The 14,991-nt window shown below is 28.8% G+C and overlaps 1 protein-coding gene across 5 annotated transcripts in view; it reads left to right on the top strand.

Moving 5' to 3' along the window:
- LOC130451864 (plexin-A4) overlaps positions 1–14,788 on the top strand; it is a 262,174-nt gene extending 247,386 nt beyond the window's left edge. For all 5 annotated transcript variants that reach the window (XM_056791218.1, XM_056791221.1, XM_056791220.1 and 2 more), the window contains 5 exons: positions 958–1,141; positions 2,093–2,491; positions 4,158–4,469; positions 4,581–4,726; positions 4,961–14,788. In XM_056791218.1, coding sequence (XP_056647196.1) covers positions 958–1,141; positions 2,093–2,491; positions 4,158–4,469; positions 4,581–4,726; positions 4,961–5,137 — 1,218 coding nt within the window. In that variant the 3' untranslated portion in view covers positions 5,138–14,788. The remainder of the gene's footprint in view (positions 1–957; positions 1,142–2,092; positions 2,492–4,157; positions 4,470–4,580; positions 4,727–4,960) is intronic.
- The last annotated feature ends 203 nt before the right edge of the window (positions 14,789–14,991 follow it).

Raw genomic sequence — 14,991 nt, 5'->3', positions numbered from 1 at the left:
TTTTTCGTAATATTGAAGGTGTTACAATGTGGAATAGAGTTAATACCTAATAATTAAAGGATGTAATACCGTTGAATATTTATTTATAAAGTATAATCTGAGAAGTCACGAACCTTGAAAGCTTTGTAATCGTAGATTGCGCAATTTTCGTCAAAAATATGAGGATTTATACTCTAGTAAAAGAAATATGCTTGGCTAGAGTGGATTTAATTGTAGAAACTCGAAAATTCCAAGTGCATAATAAATATTCCTAATTAAAAAAAGAATAACCTAGCCCGTGTATCACTGGCTCTTATTGAAAGAAATAATGAAAGTCCTGAAAATTTTCTGTTAATGCTATACACAGAAAAAAAAATTACCCACGTACCAAACCCTCAATAAATCTGATTTTATATTACTTTTAAAAGAAGCATTTGTGAGGTATTTGAATTCGTTGGGTATCTTATAATATATGAAAATATATCTAAATTAAAGAACTATTTTTAACTTCGTTCGGTCAGATGTTTTTAATATAAAAAAATTCATGTAAGAAATAACTGTCTTAAATCTGTAAATGATATAGGATGAGGTTAGGCAAAGTAAAGCCGGTATTCCTACTTCAAGTACACCAACATAAAAAAAATTTATATCATTAGAAAGATATACTCGGAATGAAACAAAGAATTTTATAATTGTAAAACTTGTGTAATTACATACATATAAACTATAACAAAATTATAATTTTATTGATAATAGTATTAATTTTTTCTGTTATTAGTTTTGTTTTATTTGTACATGTTGCTAACTACTCTACTACATAATTTGTAATACTAAATTTAGGTAACATAAAAATGTGATTAAACCTTTTTAGTTTCTAGAAGATGGTAAATTTATCGTTTTTACGTGTTCTCATGATCTTAGTAATAAATTTCACATTTTCACTATTTTCCATAATTTAATGGTATTTTTATTTTTTAGACCGTTTATGTCTCCATATCACAACAGACTGTTTTTGTTGGAGGCATGGATCATAATACAGATAATGTTCCTGTAAAAGTTTTAGACTGTGATACTATTAGTCAGGTCAAAGAAAAATCACTGGACACTATTTACAGAGCCACACCTTATTCGCTACGACCAAGAAAAGATGACTTAGATCTAGGTAAATACGATTAGTAATGTTTCTTATATTCTCGTAATTTTAACTAGATGTTTCCATCCACTAAGAGAGATTTTTTATGCAATATATTTCTTAAACATCTGAGTTACATATACCATATTTATGAGAAATATTCATAATGTATCATTAACCTAGATATACACAGTTAATTGGGATTTGGTTAATATATTATCTATTAAGAAAAAGAAATTTATTGAGTCGTTCCCTTATTCTAATTATCAAAAAATGAATCAGACTCGTCGAAAAAATGAAAAATGATAGAAACTGAACAATGTGAGATAATCCCAAGATTAATTTTGAAATAATGTAATAGAAATGCATAAGTCTCATACATACAAATATATTTGGTTTCAACTGTTCAACTTACAAGTATGTCAAGAGAACTAAAATGGTCTACCTCATCAATTTCAAATTTTTAATATAACTAAGTCTACTTACAACATGGGAAGGAAATAATATCGTTCTCAAAATCCATCCCTCGTGTACATCAAAACTAGAGAATTTAAATTTAAATCATTTAGAATAATTTTTTTTTCGTTTCTGTTTTCTTCTTCTTCTTCTACTTCTTGGAGATCTGTCGATCTGTTAATTCTGAAGCTGCCTCTGCATCTTTTCCTGAGAGGTGGATTGCCAACTATCTTTCCACCTTTTAGGTGGTCTCCTGGGAGGCCATGAGCCGGGCGAGTTGTTTTCTAGGACTATTCTCGGAAGTCTGTTCTCGTCCATCCGTCTTACATGGTTGTATCACTGCCTCGTACGTTGTCTTGTATCCCGCACTGTTTCTGTTTAAATACTTTATTCGTAAGCTAGCAAAATTATATGCCTATCTACTTCTTTATCCCCGCAACAATAACGTTGTTGGATTTGCTGTATACAGTTTAATTAGTTACATTGTTTTTTAGTTATCTATAATAGTATCTATTTCATTTTTAGAATGGAGAACAGGTACCTCAGGCAGACTGATTTTATATGACGAAGATAGTACTACTAAAATAGAAGGAGACTGGAAAAGAAGAAATACTTTGCAGCATTACAGAGTACCTGATGGTGGATGTCTAAACTTAGTATCCAAGCAAAGTTCCATTTATAATTTAAGTATTTTCTCTGAGAAAAACGATAAGTCTCACAAATATGAAACTCTAAATCTCAGTAAATTTAGTTCAGTAAGCCCTCCACTAAGTCGAGCAACTAGTCCATTAAACCATGACCACGATCAAGGACTAAAGGTGTGGCATCTTGTCAAACATCATGATAATGATAATCAAAAAGAAGGAGAAAGAGGAAACAAAATGGTTTCGGAAATATATTTAACCAGACTTCTCGCAACAAAAGGTATTTATTTTATACAAACTGGAAGAGTCTTTCATTTTTTTTCAATACAATTAGCAAGTAAATATGTCATGCATCAATTTTTTAACAAATAATTTTCATTCTCGTTGCAGAAGGTAACAATTCTCAGGGTCTACGAACCTTAATTAACAGTGATTTAGCTTCATTGACTAAAAGTAGTAGGAATACTAAAACTACCTTTATATGTATTGTATAAACAATTATTTTCTACAGCAGTCAAGTTAAGAAGTAACACAGACCTAGTATAGGTTGAAAGAACATAAGAGTTGTTTTCATACATAAATAAACATAACAGAGTCTAAAAACTCTCAGATAACTGGTAGAGTTTAAAACTATTTCAGTTATTAAATTGTTTTCATGTGAATTACTAAAGAATATGAATTCTTAAACTTCATTCTTTTCATCGAATATGTCTCAATTACACTGTGGCAACATGTAGCACACTACACTTTGTCTGGTATTTCCTATTTGTTGAAATATACAATCAAAGTTCATTACTTGGGTAACTTTCACTAACTATAATTTTTAGCAAGCGTCTTTAGATCAATTTAGATCAAAATATTTTAAATATTTATAGGAAAGGTTAAACTAATCGAGGAAAATTCTGATACCAACTTTCATGAAATACCAATTTGGGTTAGATTATTAGTATCATTAAGATTTTGGCTACCAACAATAGCTTTTCCTTACTTATATACCATTTGGTGTTTTATCTAATCTTCAGCTTGAAATACCATGGCAAAATACCTTTAACAAAAGTACTTATAATTTTATATCTATTCATCTTTCTTCGCGCTTTTTCTTTCCTTCTTTTTTATTGACTTTTTTAACAGCTTGTCTTTTATTATTTGATTCTCTATTTTTACTAGGATCATATAGCTTCCGTTTTTTTCTCACTTGAATAGCATTTGGAGGTTTTGAATCCTCACCAAGAGGGTAACAGCTTGATTTCTGTTACTTGATTCTTTATTTTTGCCAGTCTTGTATAGGGTCTGTTTTTTACTGACTTGGATATCATTCGATGGTATTAATTTATTTATAGAATGTCGTCCTTTTCCTAAATTTGACATCATATGGCATAGTATCATTAAGATTTTGGTTACCGGTAGTAGCTTCCCCTTCCTTATGTACCAGTTTTGGATACCAAAACGAATTATTCTAGTGATGTGGAAAGCTCTGATCAACTTCTTATATGATTATTATTTCATAAGTTGGGAATTGCGATTATCTAAGATGAATAGTAGTTTTTTTACTCCATGCACTGAACCACTGAACTTATGACTATAGGATAAGTACTGATATTGTATGACACGTTTAATCTTGTAAAGAACTTATGTATGCATTGCATTTGGACAAGAACGGTCAACATGTGGTATTCGTCATTGTCACATGCTGTATGTTGCTTCATTGCGCGTTCACATTATAAATTGTTATTTGAACAATATAAATATAACTGCCATTCTTCATTATTTAGTCACTATATTATTGCACACCTTGGCTAAGTCATTGCTAGTTTGTAACTATATCAGAATTCTTAACAGACTATAGTGAAAATGTATAAAAAATGTCTAGCCTTTTTTTACGAAGGCTGTGATGAAGTATATTTGAAATATTACAAGTGAAATAATATAATACTTGTGGTTTTCAGGTACACTACAAAAATTCGTAGACGATCTATTTGAGACAATCTTCAGTACAGCGCATAGAGGATCTGCATTACCTTTGGCGATAAAGTACATGTTTGATTTTCTGGATGATCAAGCTTTACAACATGGAATATCAGATCCTGAAGTAGTACATACATGGAAGAGTAACTCTCTTCCATTAAGGTTTTGGGTGAATCTCATAAAAAATCCCAATTTTGTATTTGACATACATAAGTCTAATATAGTAGATTCTTGTTTATCTGTGGTTGCTCAAACATTTATGGATTCATGTTCAACGTCGGACCATAGATTAGGTAAGCTTTCAATATATTTTTTTTCACTTGAATCAGTTTTAAAAGTATTGATTCTGGTGGTTTAACTGGTACTACTTGGACTTTACCGTGAAATATAAAATTATATTTTAGGAAAAGATTCGCCCAGTTCTAAACTTCTGTATGCAAAAGATATTCCATGTTACAAAGAATGGGTAGAAAGATATTATTCTGATATTAAGACGATGCCAGCCATATCTGATCAAGATATGAATGCCATGTTAGCAGAGGATTCAAGGGTAAATGTAAATGAATTATTTGTTGGTTTCTTCAGTCGCTTATATTAATACACTCCTCGTAACTCGTGCTCTCATTATTTTCTAGATTTTATTAGTTACCTTCAACTGCAACCTTTAATGTTGATTTGCTTTTGAAAATCATCTGTGATAAATATTGAGAAATTGATATCTTCAACATTAGTGTTTTCAAAATTTATTTGAATACAAATACTAAGTTCAATTTTCTCTTTACAGCTTCACACTACAGAATTTAATACAAATTGTGCTCTGCATGAACTCTACACATATGCTATGAAATACAACGAGCAATTAACAGTTACCTTGGAGGAGGACGAATTCTCCCAGAAACAACGACTGGCCTACAAATTAGAGCAAGTTCACAACATAATGGCAGAATCGGGGCAGCCGTGATACTGGCCTGACCTGACGTGCCCCCCCACTGCTCCTCCTTTGTCCCCTATATTCCCTTCGGCACCTCAGGAACTGGCTTGCTGATAAAAGTTTCATGCCAAATATACATATCCATTATCAAAACAATTTTTATGTGTTATGGATTGCTGTTGTGCAATTATTGTTCAGTGTATTGTGGAGCAGTGCTCACTCAGTGACTTCAAAGTGCCTCTGGTAGATTGAGTGTGGTGCTAGCTCCAAAAATGTGTACTATATTTTTATGATAACACTAGAATAATGCTTTACTGTGCTGAAGATCAGCGTCTTAGTCTAGGCCCGTTTTCAAGAAAGCTTAGGCTGACACAGTTTCATGTACAGTACTTTTAATACACTTTATTTCTATATTAAGGGTAAAATGTACCTTATTGTATAAATTGTGTAAACAGAAGATAGAATTTTTCAGATCATCGCACAATACAGGGAAAATTTGATGAATTTTGCAAATTATGAATACCGCGAAATAAGTAAAAGACATGGTGACGCAACTTTTGCTGTTATTTTGTTTTTTTTAACATACAAATTTGAGATTATCGATATTTATGTATTTTTACGAAATTAATTTATAATTGTATATCTTATATTAGACAATGCATTTTATGCTCACATTATATTTGCAGGCATAATAACTACGGCTGGCAGCTTTTTAATTTTCTATTATTACGTTTTCTGAAAGATTCAAAATGTTTCTTTAAGAAAGGTGTGAAAAGAAAATAAAATAATATCAAAACACTGTATTCCCTGCTTTTGCAGAGCAAGCTTCCTTGAAAACTTCCACATCGAAAATCTATCCTCAAATATCTTATGTTAAATACATCATATATTCAATAGAAAAGAGAAGTCTTCATGAGTACTTGATAATTTCTATTTTTTATTTTTAGAAACAAATTAAATCATTTAGTGATTGGCGATATAACAAGATAAGGTCAAAGCTTAGTTAAGAAAGAGTCATATTACAGATTGTCGAAAAAAGTATAAATGCTGATTCCATATCAGTTCCATAACAATTACCCTCATAATCGAAGTTTCAATTAATATAAAATAATGTACTTTTTCTTTTTTTATAATTTTTTTTCAAGTGAATAAAAGAATGTAATGAAAAGTGTAAACAATAATTGTTCAGTCAGCGACCAATATTGTCAAAAAACGAACAAAATAATTTTACATTTTATTTGGTATCAAGTATTGTTTTGTATCGAGTAGGCTTTTCATTTTTTCCTCTTAAAACATCTCAATAAACTATTTTTTAATTATTTATTCATGGGCCTAATACTCAGTAAATTGGCTGGTTCTCCATACCACATCTATAAAGCAGATTTTTGCGGTATAGGCCTTTCAACCAGTTTTAGTGATTCATAAACTTGAATATAAGGAACAGAATGTCTTAGATTTAAATGTGAATATCTATAATTCCTATTATTTTGCTTAACAATGTTCACTTGATCTCCTAAGTTTGTCATATATACATTCCATTTCCCTAATTCATCTAATTGATTGACAAGTTTTAGTGATTTGCAAACATGTGGAAATAGGCAAAAATTTATCTAACTTGAGAAGTAGAAAACAGTAATATCCTGCATTATCTCTGGAAATCAAATTTCTAAAATTAAATTATTAAAAATTATAGTATAATTATTTGGAATTTCACTATTTCATTGTTATCGAGAAAATTCAATGATAAAAATTGTAATAGTAGTCAGGTATTTGAGAAACATGTTATTGTTTTTTAGAATTGGGCTTTTAAATTTAACACCAATCCAATTGCAATGAATAGAAAGTATATTTATATTATTGGAATACATTTGAACTACTTTTGTCAAATTTTACTTTCCTTTCGAAAACCATTATTTTGCACGTTGTAGTACGGGATATTTAATTCAGCAAATTTTTAAGATTGTAATTATATTGATTGATGATTGCAAATTATGGCTTTGATTAGATCGATACGTAAAGGCAGAATTACTATTTCTCATGCATGCTTTATTGATTGCTGTAACCAGAATGATATTTTTTATAATATATACCAAAAAAATTTGTTGTCAACGAAAAAATAGTAAAAGAACGTAAAACGATTGTCAAATGAAGTCTGAATTAAACTTTAGATACGGGAAGTCTGATTAAATACAATAAATTATAAAATTTTATATTTGAATATTCGATAAATTTTATACTGTCATTTAATAACATAGTTTATATAAATATTTCTTTCCATTTATAATCATTTTTAATATCATTATTGACATTGGAATAAATTAGGGAATGGTTATTTGTAATATTTCATCAGAGTGATATTTGGATATAAGTTGAATACTAAATGTTGCTCACTTGAACATCATTTTGTATTTTGCATATGCATTTATCACATAAAAAATTTTTAATTGATGTATAGAACAAATAAATTCTAAAATTTATCTGGAAACTATGTTTTCTTATTTTGATTGATTAATTTTTAATCCTGATTTCTTTGAGTAACAACTACAAACACAAATACTATATTGGATAAGTGGATCAGTTGGGTCTGAAGGCTGAGTTGGAAACATTACAACTAAATTTATACAAAATACATTTTAGTTTATCAATCTGTGGATAATGAAGATTCTAGTTAGTATCCAATACATTAGTTTTGAAATTGTATTAAATGACAGTATGACGTAGATTGTTTTAATGCATTTTACAGGGTTTATGTTTTATACTAGTTTATTGTTTTTATTTACAAGGAAGACCATAAAAGTATTACATAACACCTGTAAGGCATCAAAGGTGTTGAATTTATTTAATTGAGCAAGGAAATCGTAACATAATTAATTGTTTAGTAATACATATTTTGTAAAAAGTTGCTGAGTGCAGTTCTAACACATTGATGTAAATATATGTATGTCTAAAAATTTAGTTATAATTTTTCTATTTCCCACTTAATTTTCAGATTTCAAAATATTTTTGTTTATTATGCAGTACCATGTTTTTTATGTGAGATTACAATAATGTGATGATGATTACATTTTAATAACTTTGAAAAAAAATTTTGTTCTTTGGACCAAATTTGTATAGGACTTTATTATTTTATCCATCTCCTGTGGATCCGGAACGTCAGTTTGGGATATTAGACTTCTATGGGAGGATGAAGATTACCTCCACAACATTGCCACATAAAAGTATCATCATATCAGAGTTACATAATTGTTGGTTTTATAAGATGTCCAATTTTTAGATACATCACTTCCTTAGGCAGACGATCAAACTGTCAGAATAACTAAGGGCATTGATTACTGCGTTTCATTATGACATTTCACAAAAACATCTACTTCTTTCTTATTTAGTATTATGATCATAGTTTTTTTGTCTTGTATTCTGAGCTATAAAAGTACCATTTCTTTAGACTAAAAAGATTTTTTCGTACACATAACCTTAAGGTATGTTTGAATACAATTAATTTCTTTAGATATCTTTTGATCTGCAAACTTTTATATGAAATTAGAAAATATCGAAATAATTTTTTAACAGTGTCAGCAGCCCCTATAAAAAATTATAAAAATCTAGTATTGGGATGATATTATTAGACAAGATAATTGTGTATCGAAACTAACGAGTCAACACAGGTAATTGGCATGGAAATGACAGTTTCTATCACAATAAGCACAATAAATCAAATCGACAAATTTATGTTTAGTACTTTATGATTTGCAATTTTTTAGAATGTTGATTAACAATAATTGTTCGAAAAACTGGAAATATGTCCGATGAAGAATGCAATGGCAATTGGAACACTTTTTGAAGATATTAACATCTATCCGTTGGACAAGTTATGTCTGAGAAGACTGAAGGATATGATTAATTTTGTAAATAATAACAATATATTTTTATCATTTAATGGTCATTTACATGTATTTGCTACATATGTTGAACTATAGTAACATACCAATTTCAATCTTTAATATTGATACCAATAAAATTTGTATCACAAAATGTGATAGGTAGTTTTATATAAATTTTTTATATTATTATAAATTTGCTAGTAGGTAAAACAATATGTAGTTCCTTCGGTTTACCATATGTAGCATTCAAATATCTTGATATTATATGCTTATTATTTTTTATCTTGGAATTAAAGTTAAAATTTAGAGAAAAGATTTATGTTTTTTTAACAGACAATTTGACTAAATAAATTTCAATTGACTTGAAAAGCCCTTCCATTACATAAAATTTTTGACAGTTTGAATTTTTGATAGTTCATAAAGTGATTAATAGATTCCACAGAAAATTATATATAGGAAAGAATGTCTTGGATTTAAATGTGAATATTTACAATTCCTGTTATTTGACTTAACAATGTAATTTGATCTTCTTATATCGTCATATATAATACATTCCATTTTTTTATCTCATTAGTGTTAACCTTGAAATGTTTATTTCCACTCATAAACTGATATTTTACTTGTATATATTAAAATAATATCATTTGTGGAAACACTTACTATCCGCTGGTTTTGTTGAATCTTCTTGGAAAAATCTACTAATTTTGTTGTTAAAAAACTATGATGGATTTTCAAATCAATCATAAACGATGTGAACCTGTTAAAAAACGATTAAACTAACGCAGTCATGTTCATTTGGGTAATTACAAATACTAAAGAATCTAAATGGCAAAGGGACATTAGAAAAAATTTCATTAAAATCACTGCCTATCTGTGGACTCAATGAAAATTACCTGCTTAGCTTGAGTAATGAGTGTTTATATAGAAATTATTTTATTTTCATTTTTCTTCTGTTTATAACAATTTCAACTAAATAAATTTTAGTTTTAAAATCACTGTACTTAATAAGCCTTCGCTTGACAAATATTGGTCCTAGACTATTAGTCCATATTGTCGATATATGCTTTTTTGAAATTTGTAATATGATCGTACCTTTATACATTTAATATTTTTATATTTAGTTGAATACAATCATAAAGATTGTCTTCCGTAATGAAGGAAGCGCCAGGGTGTAGTATTTAATTGCGACCTTTCAATCATTGGATGTTTCAATCTATACATTACATACTATGCACAAGGTCGTATCAATGTTGTTAGTGTATGTGTAATAAGGCTGTGTAAATTTTCTTATTTGTAACAAAAAAATATTTTCAGTTGTCATATCTCACATTTTTCATCTAATTTGTATAGGATGAATCATGAAAAATTTTATATAAATATGTGATTGTACATAATGGTGCGTATTTCTTTTATTAAAACTCGTTTGCTGAAAATACCTCAATCTTAGAATAAGTAGTCAATGGTTACATCAACATATAAATTAGATAAAGTAGAGCCTACAAGTGCGAAAAATAACTTCTCGTATTTTAGGAATCAGTTGCTTTAAATATAAATTTAGTTATACATAAATATTTTATTTAAAGGTGATTTCCAATTTATTCTAACACTATAAAACTAATTTATTACTTGCATTATATATTACATATATGTGTTATTAAAACAAGATTCCAGGGATTGACCTAAGACGGGCAGCTTACGATAGTTAAACTATTGTTTTTTAGGGATATTCGAAGAAGTTCTAAGCAAACTGATGTAGTAAAATGGAGGAAGTCCTAAGATACCCATGAGGATTGAAGAGTTGAAATAGGGACTAATGGGCCTAAAATTATTCTTATGAAAATATTTTTCTGTTTTTAACTTATGATATATAGAAAGGTATCATAATGTACAGCAGGAATGATCTCAGATAAAAATTAAGATCCTGAATTACTTGTAATTAGCACATAATAAATACATGCACCAATAAATAGAAAACTAAGTATATGTAAATATGTTGTACATTATTAATCAATTTGAAAGCTTTATTAAGTTTCAATATAACATACATAATACACATCATAAAATAAATCAAAATATTTGTCTCAATGAACAATCTCAATTTCGAATTTTGGCCATTAATAATACTTAACAACCAACTTAATATAAGAGCGATGGATTTTAATAGTAAAATTAAAACACTATATTTTATATAGATTGTAGCTATCAATTTAAATTTCTGCTACTTTTGTAAAGTTTCATAATTATTATGTATTTATAATAATTTTATAATTGTAATTGTTATATTCTTTAACATTGGACGTTCCATTTTTGTTACACTACTATGCACGTGCAGCCTCACAGACCGCTATCTTTACGAGCTAGTTTCTATTTTGATGAGTGAGTATTGTATAATTTTTTGTTTTTATCCCTCAGAATAGTTACTACATGTAAATAAAAGGTGTGATTTTAACGCGAAATGTATTTGTTTCAACTAACGATTTAACAATCAAGGGTACTTTTCAGACTTTTTAGCTTGAGATCACTTTATAGTTATATTACCACAAGAAAATGACTTTTTTAGTTAGTTTAACTTCTTAACAATAAAATATAAATAACAAGGAACATAAAAAACTTGATATAATCTTCTCACAACCAAACATAAAAATTTCGACAACTTGGTCATATTTATTGGCAGTTTTGCAATGCGGCTTAGAGCGTTGTAGGCATATTGACTGTTTGACACAAGTCCAGAACTCTGCGGAAAATTGAACTTTTTTTTGTCCGTTTAATCTACCCCTGTTTGGTGGAATTATAGAATAATATTATCTTGGATTTCTTTGTATGTTCATCAATAATATTTATCATGATGCATAGATGATATCAGGGACACAGCTTTATTCTTCTTTGGCACACGAAAACTCATAGTTTTGTCGTTTGTAAAATCGAATAAAGTTGAACCAATCTCTCAGGACTTTTGTGCCTAAATTAAATTTGGTATTTCCCTTTTATTATTTTCCAGTCCTTACATACGTTACGTTTAGACAATTCATTTACAAGTTCAATAGATGAGAACCAGTTGTCTGCTGTCACGTTACCATTGCTTCATTGTAACAGCTGTGTCAAGCGTAGCACGCATTGAGTGGGAGCAATACATTTTTCCATGTCAGCTGATAGTCCCCTGCCATCGTTACTTTTCCCTGAATTTAAATAACCATTATAAAAGTTTTTGTTTTTGAGAATTAGCGATAAATTTATCAAATATTCCAGAAATGGCGGACAGTTTACCAGTCTTTATTCTCTCGTTGCGATCTGCTGGGTTGTCAAAACTTAGACTGTTCAGAAGAACTAAAAATCTGGTTTCTGGCATACAACACCTAAATATTTCACAAACTGTTCTAATCCAGCCATTTTGAAGTTAGTCCATATCGAAATTCAAAATTCAAAATGTTCAACACTATATTATGTAGTGGAGATCAAACTCTTTCGGAAAGTGGATCTGTATCCCATTAACGAACCAAGAAATATCAAAAAAACATACATCCAACTAAAGATTGGAACATTCTTGAAAAGAAAACAAATGAACTCAAAATTTTTAGAAATGGTTCACATACTAGAAACGAGAATGTTAAGAATAAAAAAGACCTAAATAATTATATAAGTAAAATTTATTTTTCCATTTTATAAATTTTAATGCAATTACGATGCTGGCTGCTGGTCAATTTTTATGTATTATTCTAAACTGATTTTAATAAAAAGAACCTAAAATCAAAATAAATGATCAGGAAAAAGAATATTTACATTTAAAATCCATCCTTGTTACTTGGACAACCTAATCATCCCCGAATTCATCTATGAAAAATTATTTCCAAGAGAAATCTCTCAGTTGAAAATAAATATATGGTATGTAAGTGTTGACCACCATCACGTTTTCTAAGAGAGGTCAAGTATCTTTGGAGATATGTAGTCAGAGAGTTTCTTTTAACGGTCCAAACGGTCCAAATTTCTTTTTATAAAAATGTATATCTATTTAGACTAAAAGGTTTTAAGTCAGATGGATTCATTAATTACTATATAAATTATACTCGTAAATTTGTTTTTTATTCCGATCGTGATAAGTTTTTTGCGATTTATTATGTTGATAACTTATCATTTCAGTATTTAATAATATTTATGGCTAAATTTCTATTCTCAATATAATCCAAATTATTCATCAAATTTCATTTTTGAGTATATAAAGTTTTTGCTGATTCATCCTGTATACGCCCATCTTCAGGCTGGAAGAAATACAATTTGTAATTGGACTTAAGTTCTCCAAGACCAAGCAAAATGTTTAAAATAATTGTAAATCCAATGTACTTCAATATGCAAACCTAGTAGGAGCGTCTGTTAGGAATGCATGAACTGAACTGTTCTCGTGGACAAATCGCAAAAAAATAAAAAACTAAAATGGATGTAGTTAACTTTTAAGGGTAAGTAACTTTTAAAGGTTCAGAGTTACGAATAGTTAAAATATTATCAATGTAACGTTGTAACTACATCCGCTTAGGGCATCTATACGATGATATTATAAAGTTGGTGTCATTATATGTGCTTTTAATCGATTAATATCTACATTTTTAATCTAAGGGCGTTGTCAACTTACGTGAGCTTCACTAGTTCAAAGCAAAAAACGACAAAATGTATACTGACAACTTTTTAAATATATGTGTAGTAAGAGTAAAATTATTTTTGTCAGTTTTCACAGTACACTATTGCTCTCATGACAAATTATTTTTAATTGAATTTAGTTAGATGGATGTGATGTAACCTGGGTGACAACAAAAACTAAATGGCAGAATATTTATGGAAATATATTTATAAAAATTTATAAGAATATTTATCAAAATATTCAGAAATAACTACAGATATTATAGATAGTATGTAATCTATATAAAAAAAGTTAATTTCTCGTCTACTTTTGTCTGACGAATTGGCGTTTAATATACAAGATAACATTAACCAAAAACTTCAAGTATATGTACATATCATCTTAGACAGACCTAGAATTGTTAAAAGTACACTAACTTAAATTTACTTGATTTGCCAATTGCTAAATAATGATTAGATGTATGTTTCTAATACACCGTGATTGTAAACTTCCATCGCCTATATATTGACGTCACCTTGGTACCTATAATATGTTGAAAATTGATATTTCTGCAATTTTTCACATCTTGGGCGTGAAAATGTATTCAAGTATTTTTTGTTGAAAACCGTATTAAAAAAATATTTAAGTGTATTATAACACTACTATTTTTAATTTAAGGTAAATTGGCGATGTCTGTGATTTGAGTGTGGAAGTCAGACAATGTCGTACCGACTATCAGAAATTGGAGAAACAGCTGTACGCAGTATCGACATTTTAACAATTTTACCGTTTATTTATTTTTAAAATTGGTTAATAATACTCTATTTTTTTAATACTGTTTGCTTGGTTTAGGAAACGAATGTCTGCGTACATCTTTTTCCCACTTTCAACCTTTCATTCCGTACCTATTTTTTTTTTTTTCGTTAAAACAAACAATTATTATTTTCAGTCTGCTAATTATTGAAATTAAGTAAAAATTGTTGCTTTGTAATTGTCTATAATTGGCATATGTATAAAGAAAAAGTAAGTAATAACGAAAACAACTGACTTCTTGGTGAATCAGTGTATAACTTGATGTTGTACAAATAATGTTTTGAGTGTGACTTTCTAAGAAGTTATTTGTCCTTAAACACCAGCATCACACATGGTTGATGTTTTTTATATTTTGTGCGATTTTCTTAAAATAAACGTGTTTTTTAATTATTGTATTTTTTTTTATAATTCCTGGAAACATTGATATGGTATCATAATGTGTTTTAAATGTAAACGTCGTTTCTAAATTCATGTGGAGCATTCTACTAATTGGTCCACAGCTAGATTGTCACATTGTATTATATTTGAAAGCAAACTTATTTTATTTTGATTACATTCTTGTCTGAATTTTCTAATTCACAAATTAA

The sequence above is a fragment of the Diorhabda sublineata genome, chromosome X (assembly GCF_026230105.1).
Source record: "Diorhabda sublineata isolate icDioSubl1.1 chromosome X, icDioSubl1.1, whole genome shotgun sequence".
Classification (NCBI taxonomy): domain Eukaryota; kingdom Metazoa; phylum Arthropoda; class Insecta; order Coleoptera; family Chrysomelidae; genus Diorhabda; species Diorhabda sublineata.
Note: the sequence above shows the minus strand (reverse complement) of the source record. Positions and strands in the feature narration are given on the sequence as shown.